The sequence below is a fragment of the Alligator mississippiensis genome, chromosome 4 (genome assembly GCF_030867095.1).
Source record: "Alligator mississippiensis isolate rAllMis1 chromosome 4, rAllMis1, whole genome shotgun sequence".
Classification (NCBI taxonomy): domain Eukaryota; kingdom Metazoa; phylum Chordata; order Crocodylia; family Alligatoridae; genus Alligator; species Alligator mississippiensis.
In genome coordinates, this window is record NC_081827.1 from 153,155,643 (window position 1) to 153,170,832 (window position 15,190).

The following is a 15,190-nucleotide window of genomic DNA, read 5'->3' on the forward strand; positions in this document are numbered from 1 at the left end:
TTAGTTCTTTGGGGAAACCCAGTGGTATTTACTACAGTTTGTGACCAATTTCAAACTTTCATGCCTTCATTGAATCTCACTTCTCCTCCAGCTTCATTTTTGTAGCTTAATCACACAGCAGGCTTTTCTCCAGGGAGCATGCAGTAAAACCAAGATTCATACAGGAATCAAAAAGATCTTGTGTCTCTGTGCCAAAATGTTTCTAAGATGAGACTGCATAACTATTTTGCATACAAAGTGCAAAAAATGACCAGTTATCTCTGAAAAGTTGGTGGGCTAGAATGTAAATCAGGAATCAATTAATTGAAGTTGGTGGGGGTTGCTCTGGATTTATACTAGCGAAGCTAAAAACAGCACCTGGCCCCAGGAAAAGAAGGGTGAGCAAACAGATATGTAACAGCAACATCCCATTGGCAGGGCTCACCCTTCATCTCCCTCCCCACTCTTGAGACATGCCCATCAGTGTTAGACCCAAAGGAGTTTCTCTGCAAACTATTTCCAGTGAGCACGAACCAATTCATTTCTAAGGCTGCATCCCCATGAGTGGGAACGTGTGCTCTGTGGTGCCTCAAAGGCTTTTGAGGTGCTGCAAAATGTGCATGTGAATAGGTTCTCTGTGCTGCATATTTGCAGTATGGAGGCAAAATTAGATACCAGGAAATCCCCATATCTAAAAAATGTGGAGAAAAAAGAGGGTGTGGCTCATGTGGCAGCAGCGTGTGCCGCCTGAAACTGGAGCCTGGCTGTCCAGAACCACTCTCCAGCTGCCAGCCAGGCTCTGTGCACCCAGATCACTGCTGCTGCAATCCTGGGAGGCCCCCAGGACCTGATGTAAGGCTGCTGGGGCCAGCCCAGGTGCTCTAACTCACCCAGGGCAATTTGCTGCATGCCAGAGCATGCATGCAGGGACCTTCCCCTGGGACAATTAGCAGCAGCACAATTATGTGCTGCTGCTGGTTGTCTCAGGGAAACACGTGTACACTCTTGTGGGGATGTGTCCTAAGGTGGCACCCTGTAATGTGTTCTGCTGGACTTCAGACTAACATAGCTAACCACCTTCTTTACTCATGATAACTAACTGGTCCCTCCCTCTGCTATTGTTCCACACTGATTTCTGTGCAGTATTTTGGGATATGGCTAACATGAACAAATCTCTATCTACACAAAAAAGGAAAACTTTGTATTTGTAACCTCTAAGCCTGCAGTTGCAGTTCACTCCACAGCTTTTGGACAAGTTGACTTTGAATTTGAGGTTCGAGTAGGAGGTTGAAAAGTCCAAAAGAAACTTGCTCAGGTCACCATAAGCAGCCAGTTGAAGCAGGGTCTAATTCAGACCCCTCTGTTTGACAGTGGTCAGCACCAGATGGTTCACAAAATGTTGAAAGACCTTACAGGATGCAGATGTGGGATAATTACACTTCCAGAAGAGGCCCATTTTAATCCCTAATAGTTCGAAGTTGTCTTAAACGCTGAAGCATGAAAGTCACTATGCGGTGTGAATACAGTGACACTGTCCATGCGAGCTTGCAGGCAGTCTGTATGCACCTGGAGTTTATTATACTATTAACTATTGACATCTTGTTAATTTCTGCATTTTTTTCTTCCCAGCTAGAAAAAAAAGTTATTAAAAAAATTGGAGCATCTGCACAATGTCTTCAAAGTTACAGTTTCACACAGTGAAAGCTTTAAGAGTATATTTATTCTAGCTAGTTAAATAAAATAACAAGATACTAAGGGTTGGGTTTTTTTTGCTGTTATGGAACATATAATAGGATTCTGATATCCACGTAACAGGTTTATTTGTGGTGCCCAGTCATGTTGCCAAGTAAAATGGTTACATATATAGCTGATATGATTTGCAGCTGATCCTAAAGTAACCAGACCATTTTATGTAAAAGACAGTGAGCCTAACTGGTGCTTTACCAGTCAAGCTATATCACATGAAGTTCTGCCTATGGACAGATAAAGACCATGTGATAAAGATCATGTAATCTAGGGAACCTGTTTTCTTTTGCTCTTTTTGAGGTCAGCAAGAGGGCAAGGAAAGTTTATGCAGCTGTTTTACTACAACCTAGTTTATCAAAACTTCCAAGCTTTCAGTCATAACGTGAAGTCTTTTTGGACATTAAAAACACTTAGTTGTGTTGCTTAATGAAACATTATCACAGCCAGTGCAGGTTAGAACACAACTTTCTTGGCAAATTGATTGATATAAATGAATATACCAAGTGAGCATAGGGCTGGCCCAATTAAGAATGCCTCATGGCTTTTGAAATGCATTTTTTCTGTCTTAAGTGTTACTTGTGTTTGCACACTGCTGCCTGAAAATAAATAGTTAAACTCAGCTAGCAAGGTAACATTGTAAATTTCCTATCCAAAATAAATTAAATGGAAATGATTAGACAGTATTAGCAGTAACACAAATATTACACAGCCCAGTTCTGTATGGTATCAGGAACCAAACAAGCGGATAAATTGTACAGAAAGATTGCTAGGGGCCCTGATGTTACAGGTTAGTCATTTTTTTTTTCCTTTCCTAACTTAGGTTCAGTGCTACTCTTGCAAGTGCAGGCAGGATGGGCTGATACTGGGCAAAACAGAACTGCCTGATATATGACAAAAAGTAAGAAAAATCAAACAAACTTCTGGAGCTGCTGCATGAAAGTTATTAAGGAACAAAGCAGGGTGGATTATTTGGACAGCTTTCTTCTTACTAGGGACCTACTTAAATTGTGGCAAGATTTTGGCAGCCCACTTGTGGCACACAGAACCAATTTCACGGGCATGTCATGGCGGTCCAACCCCTCGTAGATGATTGGTGCAGCTTGGCAGTGCTACGCTGGCTAGCACTACAGAAGAAAGAGACTTGGGGGTCATTACTGACCACAAGATGAACATGAGCCTTCAATGCGATGCTGCGGCTAGTAAAGTGAGCAAAACGCTGGCTTGCATCCATAGATGCTTCTCAAACAAATCCCAGGACATCATTCTCCCATTGTACTTGGCCTTGGTGAGGCCACAGCTGGGGTACTGCGTCTAGTTTTGGGCCCCACAGTTAAAAAAGGATGTGGAGAAGCTTGAGAGAGTCCAGAGAAGAGCCATGCGCATGATCGGAGGTTAGGAAAACAGACCTTATGATGACAGGCTGAGAGCTATGGGGCTTTTTAGCCTGGAAAAGCGCAGACTCAAGGGTGATCTGGTGGCCACCTATAAGTTTATCGGGATGACCACCAGGATCTGGGGGAACATTTGTTCACCAGAGCGCCCCAAGGGATGACAAGGTCGAACGGTTATAAACTACTGCAAGACCATTTCAGGCTGGACATAAGGAAGAATTTCTTTACTGTCCAAGCCCCCAAGGTCTGGAATAGCCTGACACCAGAGATGGTTCAAGCACCTACGTTGAACACCTTCAAGAGAAAATTGGATGCTTATCTTGCTGGGATTCTATGACCCCAGCTGACTTCCTACCCCTCAGGCGGGGGTCTGGACTCGATGATCTTCTGAGGTCCCTTCCAGCCCTAATGTCTATGAAATCTATCCCTTGCGACTGACTGACACCAAAACATTTTCGCTTTCTTGACTGGCACATTCACATAGTCTACATCACTAGGTCGGCTGCTCAGTAGTTCTAATTCAAATCACTTGCTCTGTGGCTGCAGTGATTGCTGCACTTTCTTTGTACTCCAGTAAACATTTTTTTGGAGTCAATTTTGCAGAAAGTTGTAGCCAATGCCATTTTTTGTGGCAATCACAACAATCACTGTTTTTCACAGTTTCTGGGAAAATCACAAAACTGTGATTTAAGTAGTTCTCTAATTTTTATCCAGCTCCAGTAAATGCAAGCTACCTTAAAAAAAAACCTGAAACAAAAAAGATACCTGCCTGAAAGACTAAAAAAAAGACATCTGTGCAGATTGTTTGAAAGAGCAGGAAGGATAGGAGGTATGAAATAAGCAATGAGAATCAATTCAGCAGAATTGAGAGTCAATACAGCAGTGCACAGGCAATCTAGGAAGGTTTTGGAGAGTGTTGGAAACAACTTCCTGGTGCAAGTGTTGGAGAGGCCAACTAGGGGCCACACTCTTCTTGACCTGCTGCTCACAAACAGGGAAGAAGTGGTGGGAAATATAGTAGTGGATGGTAACTTTGACAGCAGCTACCACAAGATGATTAAGTTCAGGATCCTGAGAAAAAGAAGGAAGGAGAGAAGCAGAGTAAGGACCCTGGACTTCAGAAAAGCAGACTTTGACTCATTCAGGGAACTGATGGGCAGGATCCCCTTAGAGGCCCGTCTGAGAGGGAAAGGAGTCCAGGAAAGCTAGTTATGTTTTAAAGAAACCTTACTGAGGGGGAAGGAACAAACCATCCCAATGCACAGGAAGACTAGCAAGTATGGCAGAAGACCAGCTTGGCTTAGCAGGGAACACCTCAATGAGCTAAAACTCAAAATGGAAGCTTACAAGAAGTGGAAACTTGGACAAACACTGAGTGAGGAGTATAAGAGTATTGCTCAGGGATGCAGGGATGAAATCAGGGAGGCCAAAGCGTAAGTGAAGTTGCAGCTAGCAAGTGATGTGAAAGGTAACAAGAACGGTTTCTACAAGTATGTCAGGAACAAAAGGTAATCAGGAAAAGTGTGGGTCCTTTACTAAATGGGGGAGGCAACCTAATGAGAGATGATGCAAAAAAGGCTGAAGTACTCAACGCCCTTTTTCACCTCAGTCTTCACAGGCAAGGTCAGCTCTCAGCCTACTGTACCTGGCTGCACAGTATGGGGAGGAGGTGAGTAGACAACAGTGGCAAAAGAACAGGTTAAGAACTATTTAGAAAAGCTGAACATATACAAGTCCATGGGACCAGATGCAATGCATCCATGGGTGCTGAGGGAATTGACCAATATGATTATATACCCAATGGCTGTTATCTTTGAAAACTCATGGCAATTTGGAGAGGTCCCTGATATTGGAAAAGGGCAAATATAGCGCCTCTCTCTAAGAAAAGAAAGGAGGATCCAGGGAACTACAGGGTCAGTCTCAACTCAGTCCCTGGGAAGATCATGGAGCAGGTCCTCAAGGAAGCACTTGGAGGAGAATAAAGGAATCAGGAACAGTCAGGAACACTCAGCATGGATTCACCAAGCTGATTGCCTTCTATGACAAGATGACTGGCTCTGTGGATGTGAGGAGAACAGTGGACATCATATACTTTGACTTTTGATATAGTTTCCCACAACTTTCTTGCAAACAAGCTAAGGAAGTCCAGGTTGGATGAATGGACTGCATGGACTGTAAGGTGGATAGAAAACTGGCGGATCATCGGGCTCAAAGGCTCGATGTCAAGTTGGCAGCCAGTATCAAGTGGAGTGCTCCAGTGGTCAGTTCTCGGGCTGGTTTTGATCAATATCTTTATCCATGACCTGGAAGATGGGATAGAGTACACCCTCAGCAAGTTTTCAGATGAGACCATGCTGGAGGGAGTAGTAGATACACTGGAGGGTAGGGCTAGGATTCAGAATGACCAAGACAAATTGGAGGATTGGGCTTAAAAAAATTCTCATGATGTTCAGTAAGGAGAAGTGCAAAGTCCTGCACTTAGGACAGAATGACCCCATGCACTGCTACAGGCTGGGGAGTATAAGTGGCAGCTCTGCAAAAAAGGACCTGGGGATTACAGTGTACAATAAGTTGAATATGAACAACAGTGTGCCTTTTTTGTGAAGAAGTCCAACCGCATACTGGACTGAATTAGTAGAAGCGTAGCCAGCAGATTGAGGGAAGTGATTATTTCCCTCTATTTGGCACTGGTGAGGTCACATCTAGAGTAGTGTGTCCAGTTTTGGGCTCCCCACTACAGAAAGGGTGTAGACAAATTGGAGAGAGTCCAGCAGAAGGCAATTTAGGAGGCTGAGAGAACTGAGTTTATTTAGTCTGGAGAAGAGAAGACTGAGATGGGATTCAATAGCAGCCTGCAACTACCTGAAGGGGGTTCCAATGAGGATGGAGCTGGACTGTTCTTAGTGGTGGCAGATAAAGGGAGATGGAGCAATAGTCTCAAGTTGCAGCAACAGAAGTTTAGGTTAGATATTAGGAAGAACTTTCTCACTAGTAGGGTAGTGAAGCACTGGAACAGGTTACCTAGATTGGTTGTGAAATCTCCATCCTTAGAGGTTTTTAATACCTGGCTAGACAAAGCCTTGGCAGGGGTGATCTAGTTGGGGATGCTCCTGCTTTAGAAAGCAGTTGGATTCGATGACCTCCTGAGGTCCCTTCCAACACTAATACTCTGTGATTCTATGAATTCTGCTCTTATTCTTACAACTAATTCCTTCATGGCAAATGCGAGATGTGTTTGTGGGTGAAGCTTGCTCTGCTGTCACCCATGCTGCATTTGTGCCAGAGTTAGAGGGGTCCTGTTCTCTCCATCAGTTAAGCAGTCATCAATTCTCCTTTCAAAGCAAAACTCCAACAAACCAAGCAAATCCTGGGCTAGGCGGTACAGTGGAAATTGCCTATTGAACTGCTTTTCCCTGCTGAAGGATAGAATTCTTTATTTCCATATTTTCAGATTGTGCAGGACCTATGTGATCCCCCTTAAAAGGACTGATGTGATCCCCTTTATATTTTTCTCTCCATATCAGGAGGGGAACAAGGGAGAGAGGATGTGCCATGGAGCTGGCTACTCTGAGATTCTCCTTCTTACTTACTGCTGAACAGCAGAATCATGCAATATCCATGGAGTGCAATGCAGGGACAAGATCCATGAAAGCACTGAGCAGTGAGTTGCAAGATTCATGAAAGCAGTGAGTCACAGAACAGAGCTCTGAACCGCACCCACCCTAGATCTGGGATTATGATTTAGGTTTGAATGCAAGAAGTCAGAAACTGTCTTTATAGCACTTAATAATTTTATTATGTATGATTTTTTATAAATCATGATAAATGAGCAAAAGTAGTTTTTCAAATAAAATAAATCTTATTCGTTAATCCACAGTTAATAGACTGGAACACAGCCTGAAATCCTGTCATTGTGGAAAGAGTCAGGTTCTAAACCAAGTGCAGGAAGAGGGGGTGGTTCTGGTAGGGAGCACAGCAGTGAAATATGAAGGGAGGTGGAGAGTCATGACAGGGCTTCATGGCTCTTTCAAGTAAAGACCTGTCTAAGGAGGTGAGGTATATCCAGGGCACCCTGGGACATTAGGCAGGGGGTAACTCAGCTAAAGCTGTCTCCCAGACAGCTTAGACACAGACAGTATCTCAGCACAGCACAGCACAGCACAGCACAGCCCACTATATTCTCTTATTAATGTGCTCCTTTATCCTTGCCTACTCATACTCTGTTGTGGCATAAATGGCACACAGTGGACCCGTCTGCACAAGATGCTTTGATGTGCAGTAGAGCAAATTACTGTATAGTAAACATCACCGTCTACACTTGCAAATGCAAGTAGCAAATTAACTGCTGAGGAATTACTGCACAGTAAGGCACATGTAGAAGGCCAACCAGGAGCAAATTTGCTCCTGGTCAACCAGGCAGCAGGGGGTGGAAGATTGCTCCCTGCCCCTGGAAGCTGCCTGCTGCTAGGGTGGTTCCAAAGAGGATGGCGCTAAACTGTTCTCAGTGGTGGCAGATGACAGAACAAGGAACAGTGGTCTCAAGTTGCAGGAAGGGAAGCTTAGGTTAGATTAGGACAAACTTTCTCACTAAGGGCATTTATACACATACTTTTTCATCCCACGATGCACTGGAGATCCGCCACTTTGGAACAGACTCGATTAATCAAGTCTGCACTTCATGCAAACTGAAGCGTACTGTGCTGCACCTCATGCGGTTGCTAAAGTGGCAAAATGCGCATTAGTGCGCAGAAAATGGCAGTGGTGTACTTTTAAACTAAAGCACCTCTGATGTGTTTTAGTGCAAAAACACACTGCCGCCATTTTCTTAGTGCTGACGCACATTTCACTGCTTATACAATTGTAAGTGTTGCCTGGCCCTGTGGCACTTGCACATGTAAAAATGCCCTGGGAGGGTAGTAAAGCACTGGAACAGGTTACCTAGAAAGAAGTTGTGGAGTCTCCCTTCTTGGTGGTTTTTAAGACCCGACTAGACAAAACCTTGGATGGGATGATCCAGTTGGGAATGGTTTTGCTTTGAGCAGGGGGTTGGATAGATGACCTCCTGAGGTCCTTTCCAACCCTAACTTTCTGTGATTCTTTTATTGTGTTAATTCCATCCTTTTTCCCCACCTTGTGTGTTGGAGAAAAACTTGATGAATTTCTGTTGTTCAGTGGGTATCTTTTAAGCATATCTGAATGATTATTGAGGAATGAGAGGTTTCTGTGGGCAAATAGGAAGAGATATTTCACAAAAGAACTCATTGCTTTATGTAGTCAAAATAAAAAAAATGCTATGAGATTGTTGATTAAATGGACTCTAAGATATGTAATATGTTTGCCTTTATGGGTAAACTGCAAAATGTTTTGCATCCATTGGCCAAAACATTTTGCAGTTTACCCATAAAGGGTTTGTAGAAGAAACCAGATTGGTGAGGTTTGGTCTTGCTTATAGACTCTTTCTGATCCTTTTCATTTTCTGGTTCTAATGTACATTGTTATACTGTCTAGGCTGAAGAAACTATAAAAGTGGTTGTTTAAATCCAGAACTATTTTAATATTAAAAAGAAATATTGGACTATTTCTGCTGATGCCTGGAATTGACAACAAAACACGAAAACCTTATACCACTATACAAATCCATGGTGCAACTACATCTTGAATGTTATGTGCAGTTGTCATCTTTGCATTTCAAAAAGGTGTAGTAGAATTAGAAAAGGCATAGATAAGGGCAACCAAAATGATCAGGGATATAGAATTACGAAATCATGCAGAGGTTTTAGCAGCAGGTAGTACAAATTCATAGATGATAGATCTATTAATAGCTATTGAACATAAGTGTCAGAGATGCATCATCAATGATGGTGGATACCAGGGTGGGTAATGAATAGGGGATAGATCACTGTAAATATTCCTGGTTCAATGTTCTCCCTCTAAAGCATCCATTCCTGCCACTGTCAGAGACAGGCTACTGAGGTAAATGGATCATTTGTCTGACCCAGTATTCTTATGTTCTTATGATTTTTGAAACCTCGTGTTTTGTATCTGCATTAGACTGATACCTTGCTTTGAACATACTGGCCACATTTACACGAGATGCTGACTACAGTTGTTAGTGTGCAGTCATTTAGCACTTGCATAGATAAGTTCTAATGATTGCACAGTAACTAGAGTTGCTGTTCAGTTGTGTCCCTGCACATCTTCTTGGTGACACTGACTGTGCAGTAGCTCATTACTACTGCACAGTACCTCATTACTACTGTGCAGTAGCATCATGTCATACTTTGTGCTGTCGATTCTACTACACAGTAGTAATTAGCTACTGCTCAGCCACTGTCTCGTGTAGATATGGGCTCTGTGAAGTATTTTAGGATCCTACAGGGTGAAGGACACTACATGAATATAAAGTGTTATTAATCTTTACATGCTATACTCTATATCTCATTCCCACCATATTTCCCTTTAACTACTACATGGTTTCACTTATGTAAATTAATGGATCAGATGGTCTGCTCAGTTATATATTTACTGGTGGATGCTCCAGTCATAGATATTTTGTATTTACTCATAGATGCATAGAAGGACCAAATTTGACCCAATGTGACTGGTTTTTACTACTCATTTCTTTAGCTTATTAAATGGTAGGAAAACTGAACTATTTAAGACTATTTGAATGAATTGGGTTTCTTCTGGGATTCCTTGTTATGCTTGTAAATGTTTGTGTAAATGGAGAGAAAAAATGCAACTGGAGGTGTCTTCTGCTATGCTTTCATTTGTAAAATGTTTCACTTAGAAAGTCCAAAAGATTACAAAAGATACATTCAAAGCTTGCTTGGGTGCTGATTGCATTTAACCTGTCCAGGTCGTTTATAGCCTGTGTCTACAGGGTCTTTGAACTCCTTGACATCATACCATTTCTCATTTTATTTTAGAGTTTGTTTCATTGCTGTGGAGTTATTCCCTTACTTGCTAATGGATCATTTGTAAAAATCAGAATAAATACATTACAAGTCATTATAAATTCCTTTTGTGTTTGTAATGCTAGTAGTTGCAAGACATTGTGTTAGTGCCAGTTTTTTATGTGATTTATAAAGCTGCACAATATTGAGTATTTGCAAAAATGTATGAAAACAAACAGTGAAAATATTGATGAGCTTGAGCACAGATGCAGCAGTAGCTGTGAAAACAAACAGCAGCTCAACTTCCGTCTTGAGTTAATAATAGGTCCATCTGGGATGTCAGTCCAGGGCCAGTCGTAGCCCTCAATAATGAGAGTCTGTAGAAAAGAAGTGTGTGTGTGTGTGTGTGTGTGTGTGTAAGAAGTATGCGAGTATTTGCACATATTGCTGTTCTGTAACTATTATGTTAATTAGGCATTTATATAAACAAGTTTAAATATTACAGCACATTAATGAAGAATTCAGTGATTAAACAAAAGTAGCTGTCTTTCTCTTACACTGACAAGGCTTTATAGATTCCCTGTTGATCACAGAAGTGTATTACTTTTAACTCTTCTTGTGGTACCTTATTAACAAAAAGCTTCATACTGAATACTGCATATTCTTTGAGGAATATGGGCTGAGAATAAACTACAATATTTGATACCAAAATAAGTCATTGTAATACTTTGGCTGGGCTATAGTTCAGCAACAATAGCATCTGGTAAGCCACCGGCGTGTAGCTCTCTGGAACGGGACTTTATCTTCCAGAACTGTCTGAAAGCAATAGATAATTTGCTGCTTCATTTTACTAACAACTATTAACCTCTCTGAAGAGAGCAGTTTTTTAGCTGCTTAGACTTGCTAAAGCAACCTAGATCCAATTCTCAGGAGGAGTCAGAGGAAGTGTGTTCCACTTACAACAAGCTACTGATGTGCATCTGGTTGCATTTTCAAGGAATTGGAGAAAGGTTTCAGGAAATCAGAATAGTTGAAGCCATGCAATTTTTTTTATTTGTTCTCTTTTATTTGGGGGTGAGAACTGTTGAAGGAGTGATACTGTGCAATTCTGTTATATTATTAGCAGAGAAATGAGTGAAATGAAAGAAATATTGGGATCACATTTTGGAACACAGTCTGTGCAAAGTGTTAAACTAGAGAAAGCAGACTAATGAAAATAACAGTTGGTCGGGAAGCAGGAAATCAATTTGTATTTTGGTGATATCATGTATGGGTTGTTTATAGTTCCCCTGTAATGACAGGTGTGCAGGCAGCAAGTGGGAGAAGAGAGTGTCAAGGCTGCTCACAGCAGTAAGCAAGTAAAAGGTGCCAAGGACCATTTGCTTTCCATTTAACACATGGGCACATGCTTTGGAATATTCTCAATTTGCTAACTGTGCCCTGATAATGTGATTGGGGTGAGATCTCCCACCAACTCATGAATTGTTAGGAACTTAATAACTTAAAATTGTATTGTTCTGTAGGGGAGCAAAGATTTTGGAGAGTGATATCTATCATTGGACAAACTGCATGGTCGGGATGGTTTTACCCAAGAATGCCCTCATCTGAAAGCTCGTCTAAAACTAACCCAGACATGTAGCTGGGGTATCCATGCCTCTCACGTATTTCCTGGACACCTACAACATCACCCCAACATTACAATAACATTGTTCTGTAAGGATTCTTCTGTAAGGGGTTTTTTTGGGGGGGAGGGAGGAGGGAGGTGTTGGGTGGAAGAGGGAGACAGAGAGGGAGTGCAGCTGTAGATGGTCATAAATTCTACCTGGGTTTCAAGAGATCATAAATGCATGAAAGGGAGTAACTTGGACTCTGGAACAAAGAAAGGGTTGCATTACTAGATGTTTCAGATATGCACCGACAGCCTGTCAGTGTCTAGGGGGAAACAGAAATGGGAGACAATCATAATCAGTTATTAGGGCTAACCATGGAGAGAGAGAGAGACAGACAGAGAGAGAGAGAGAGAGGGAAAATATTCTCTTGTTTAATTGCAAGGCAGAGACTCAGGAGATCTGGACTGAATTCGTAGCTCTGCTATGGATAACATATGGAACCTTGGAGAAAACATTTCATTTTTTGTGCTTCAGTTGTCTCTTATATGCATGCTCTGAAGATAAATCAGTCACAGTTTGTGAGGTGTACAGATCCTATAGTTAGGAAAAGCTGCATAAAAACCCTTCAATTGACAGCTTCCTTACAAACCCCCCCACCTTTATCTTAATTTCTGTATTTAACACTGCTGAACAAGTGAGGTAACAGCAAGTCAGTAGCTAACTGGCTGTGAGATTCTAGGGTGTGGAAATAACTTGTTTTTCCTAGGTAAAACAGTGCAATTCAACTGTATGTATCATTCTCTCTGCAGCTGAGGACAAAGCATGCTGGTGACTTGTCTGACGGGTGAGTTGCTAAAAGAAGCTTTGATTTTGGATTTGAGTTGAGCGTATTAAAACTCAGTCAGATCAACACAGAGAGTGGGATTAGACACCACACGGGGGACAAGAGTAGACACCTCATATGTTAGAAAGCTGAAAGCTACTTTAAATGCATCTGGCTACACAAACTAATGACAAAATGACACTGCAATAAGGAGTATTGCCAACTGCTGTAGGGAACTAGAAGACAGCCTGTGATCTGTAGTGAATACAGATGCTATTCCCTTCACAAACAGTTAGTAGAACTGGAATGTTTCCTTCAGATGCTGGTACCTAACTGCACAGACATCAAAGAACAAAATGAATAACCCCCGAGAGCCTGTACTAAATGCTAGGGCACCTGCTACTGTAGAAGAATGCATTTAGCAAGCCAGTCTTCATTTGCCTTCCTAATTTTACCTCTTTAAAAGTCAGGGAGTGGGAGCTGGCTCCTGTTTATTCCTAACTAAGTCTGTACTACTCTTGATTGCCTTGACCCTCATCTAACTTCTTAATAGGTTAGTAATAGTAATTGCTAACTAGTTTAGAGTTGAGATTTGCAAGACACTATCCCAGGCTGCCTTGCCCTTTGACTCTCATCACTTCATGCTGAGACAAATGGCAGCCGAGCCATAGATTATGTGTTGGAGGGCTGTGAGCTCCATGTGCAGAACACCATGTGATTCTTTCACACACAAAAAGGCTACATCATGAGGATGGAGGAAGTAGCTAGTTTTGGCAGCAAGATTTGGAAAAACACACCAGGAAGCATCAAACAGAAAACAATTTAGTTTCAGTGTTAGTGTCCCATATGGCCAGCTACACCTTTTCCCTAGACAGGAATTCTAAAACATAAGTCTCTCGGGTTTCTTTTTCTAATTTCTGTGCTGTGGAAGTTAATGGGCGCTCTGGCCGAGGAGATTTTGCTATCCCACATCCCTAGTGATATGTCACTTACCTGAGTTTTCCTTTTTCCTTCTGGAAGCCTTTTTCTCAGTTTCATTAGTACTGTTGCCTGGTACCCCATACTCTTCATTCACACTCTCTGCAGCACCCACCAGGTTTGGGCTGCCACCTTCTAGCTCCCCAGAACCCAAAGCCAGTCCAGGATTTAGTCGCCTTCTGGCCTCAGAGGCTGCAAAGTGCCAGTCGGAAGGCTGGAAGGAAGGATGCTGCTCTGCAAACCCGCGTTCCTCTCGAGGGAAGCTGTGGGGCGCAGTGGCCAGGCAGGAGGCTGAGAAATCGGAATATGTAGCAAAGTCTGGTTTTTGATGGAATGAGAAAGGTGCTTGAGGGTAATGATTCAGCCCGGATGCAGTGCTGACCTCCGTGGTGCCGTTCCGTAGACACCCCCAAAGTGGGGTATTGGGATGGGGACTCCGCATGCAGCTGCTCATGGAAGGATCCATTTGCCAGCTCTATATCTGTCCACGCTCCAGAGGCTGTAGCTGGGTTTGTCTCAGTCTTCAAGAACACGAGAGAAGGGAAAAAACAACTTTGAACTTTTATGAAAAAAACCCCCCAGAATTGGATTTCCCCACCCCTGCTAAAATACAGCTAGTTTGTGGGTTTGCTTGGTAGCCAATTTGTTAGTTTGGGACCTCCACTAAACATCTTCATTGTTGTAGCTGGAAAACATTAATCAATTCTATACTGCAATTGGCCTGAATTGTTTCCCAGGGCCTGGAGTTGCCTCCCTGTGAAATGCTGGACATGGGTGAAACACTTTTTAAATACTGTGCTGGGGAGTGGGCGACAAGTTTGTGAAGTGAAATGTGAGAGAGAGGAGGGAGGGGTTAACTTGCATACACTCAGCCCCTCCAACCAAAGCAAAGCAGGCAACTATTAATCATCCGAAACCTTATATGCACATCTAATGGGATTTGCAGATGGAGACTTTTAAAGAAACATTGTCTGTATTTTTTTTTTAAAAGGAAAAGAGCAGCACACAAAAAGGCTTTAATGTTTCCCTGTAACACTATGAAGTTATTTTTATTGCACTGTTAACAAAATTCCCCAAGTCTTGGATTTGGAAAAAGCCCTAAACCAGATCCAGAATGCAACAGATGCCAAATTCCAGGGACTATAACAGGAAATAAAATGAAGAGAGAACTTTACTGATTGCAGTTGATTTAAGGGCCAATCATAAGTTAAAAAAATAAACCTGATTTTTTTTTTTTTATCCAAGGTTTTATGAACAACTTTTGTTGACTCTGTTTCAGGCAGATTTGCTGATATGAAGATTTTGTTGCCAGTGGCAAAGGATAATCCCTGCTGCATCTCTCATTGTGTTCTCTGAAAAGAAGTCTGTTTTCCTGGTAAAGAGACTTTTTTCATCTTTTATTCAAAGGGGGGGGGGGAGTGTTGTTTTGTTTTCTTTGTTTTTTTTATTCAGTTTGTGTTAATTGAATGGATTCTCTGCCTGTATAGCAATCGTAGTCAGAAGGATGTTAACACGGAAGCTGCCTCCACCTTTTTCCTAGAAAGAAGTGTGGGTGGGGAATAGTCAGAACATATTGCTCTCATGAGCTGTGCCAAAGCCACTCTGTAGCTTGCCTCAAGGAAAGTACTGATATCTACACAGCACCAGAATATAGTGTATGTCCATCACATTTGCATCTCCTATCTGCCTTCCCCTCCAGCACACATTCCTCAGGACCCTGCTACATTGTCAGGATTAAAAAGCAAGTGATTGCTAGGAAATATAACA

The 15,190-nt window shown here is 42.2% G+C and overlaps 1 protein-coding gene across 1 annotated transcript in view; it reads right to left on the minus strand.

Annotated features, from left to right (window-relative positions):
* The window catches only part of MEOX1 (mesenchyme homeobox 1), a 29,522-nt gene extending 15,324 nt beyond the window's left edge, over positions 1 to 14,198 (minus strand). Inside the window, exon 1 of the mRNA XM_006266368.4 lies at positions 13,439 to 14,198. Coding sequence (XP_006266430.1) covers positions 13,439 to 13,889 — 451 coding nt within the window. The 5' untranslated portion in view covers positions 13,890 to 14,198. The remainder of the gene's footprint in view (positions 1 to 13,438) is intronic.
* Between the last annotated feature and the right edge of the window lie 992 nt (positions 14,199 to 15,190).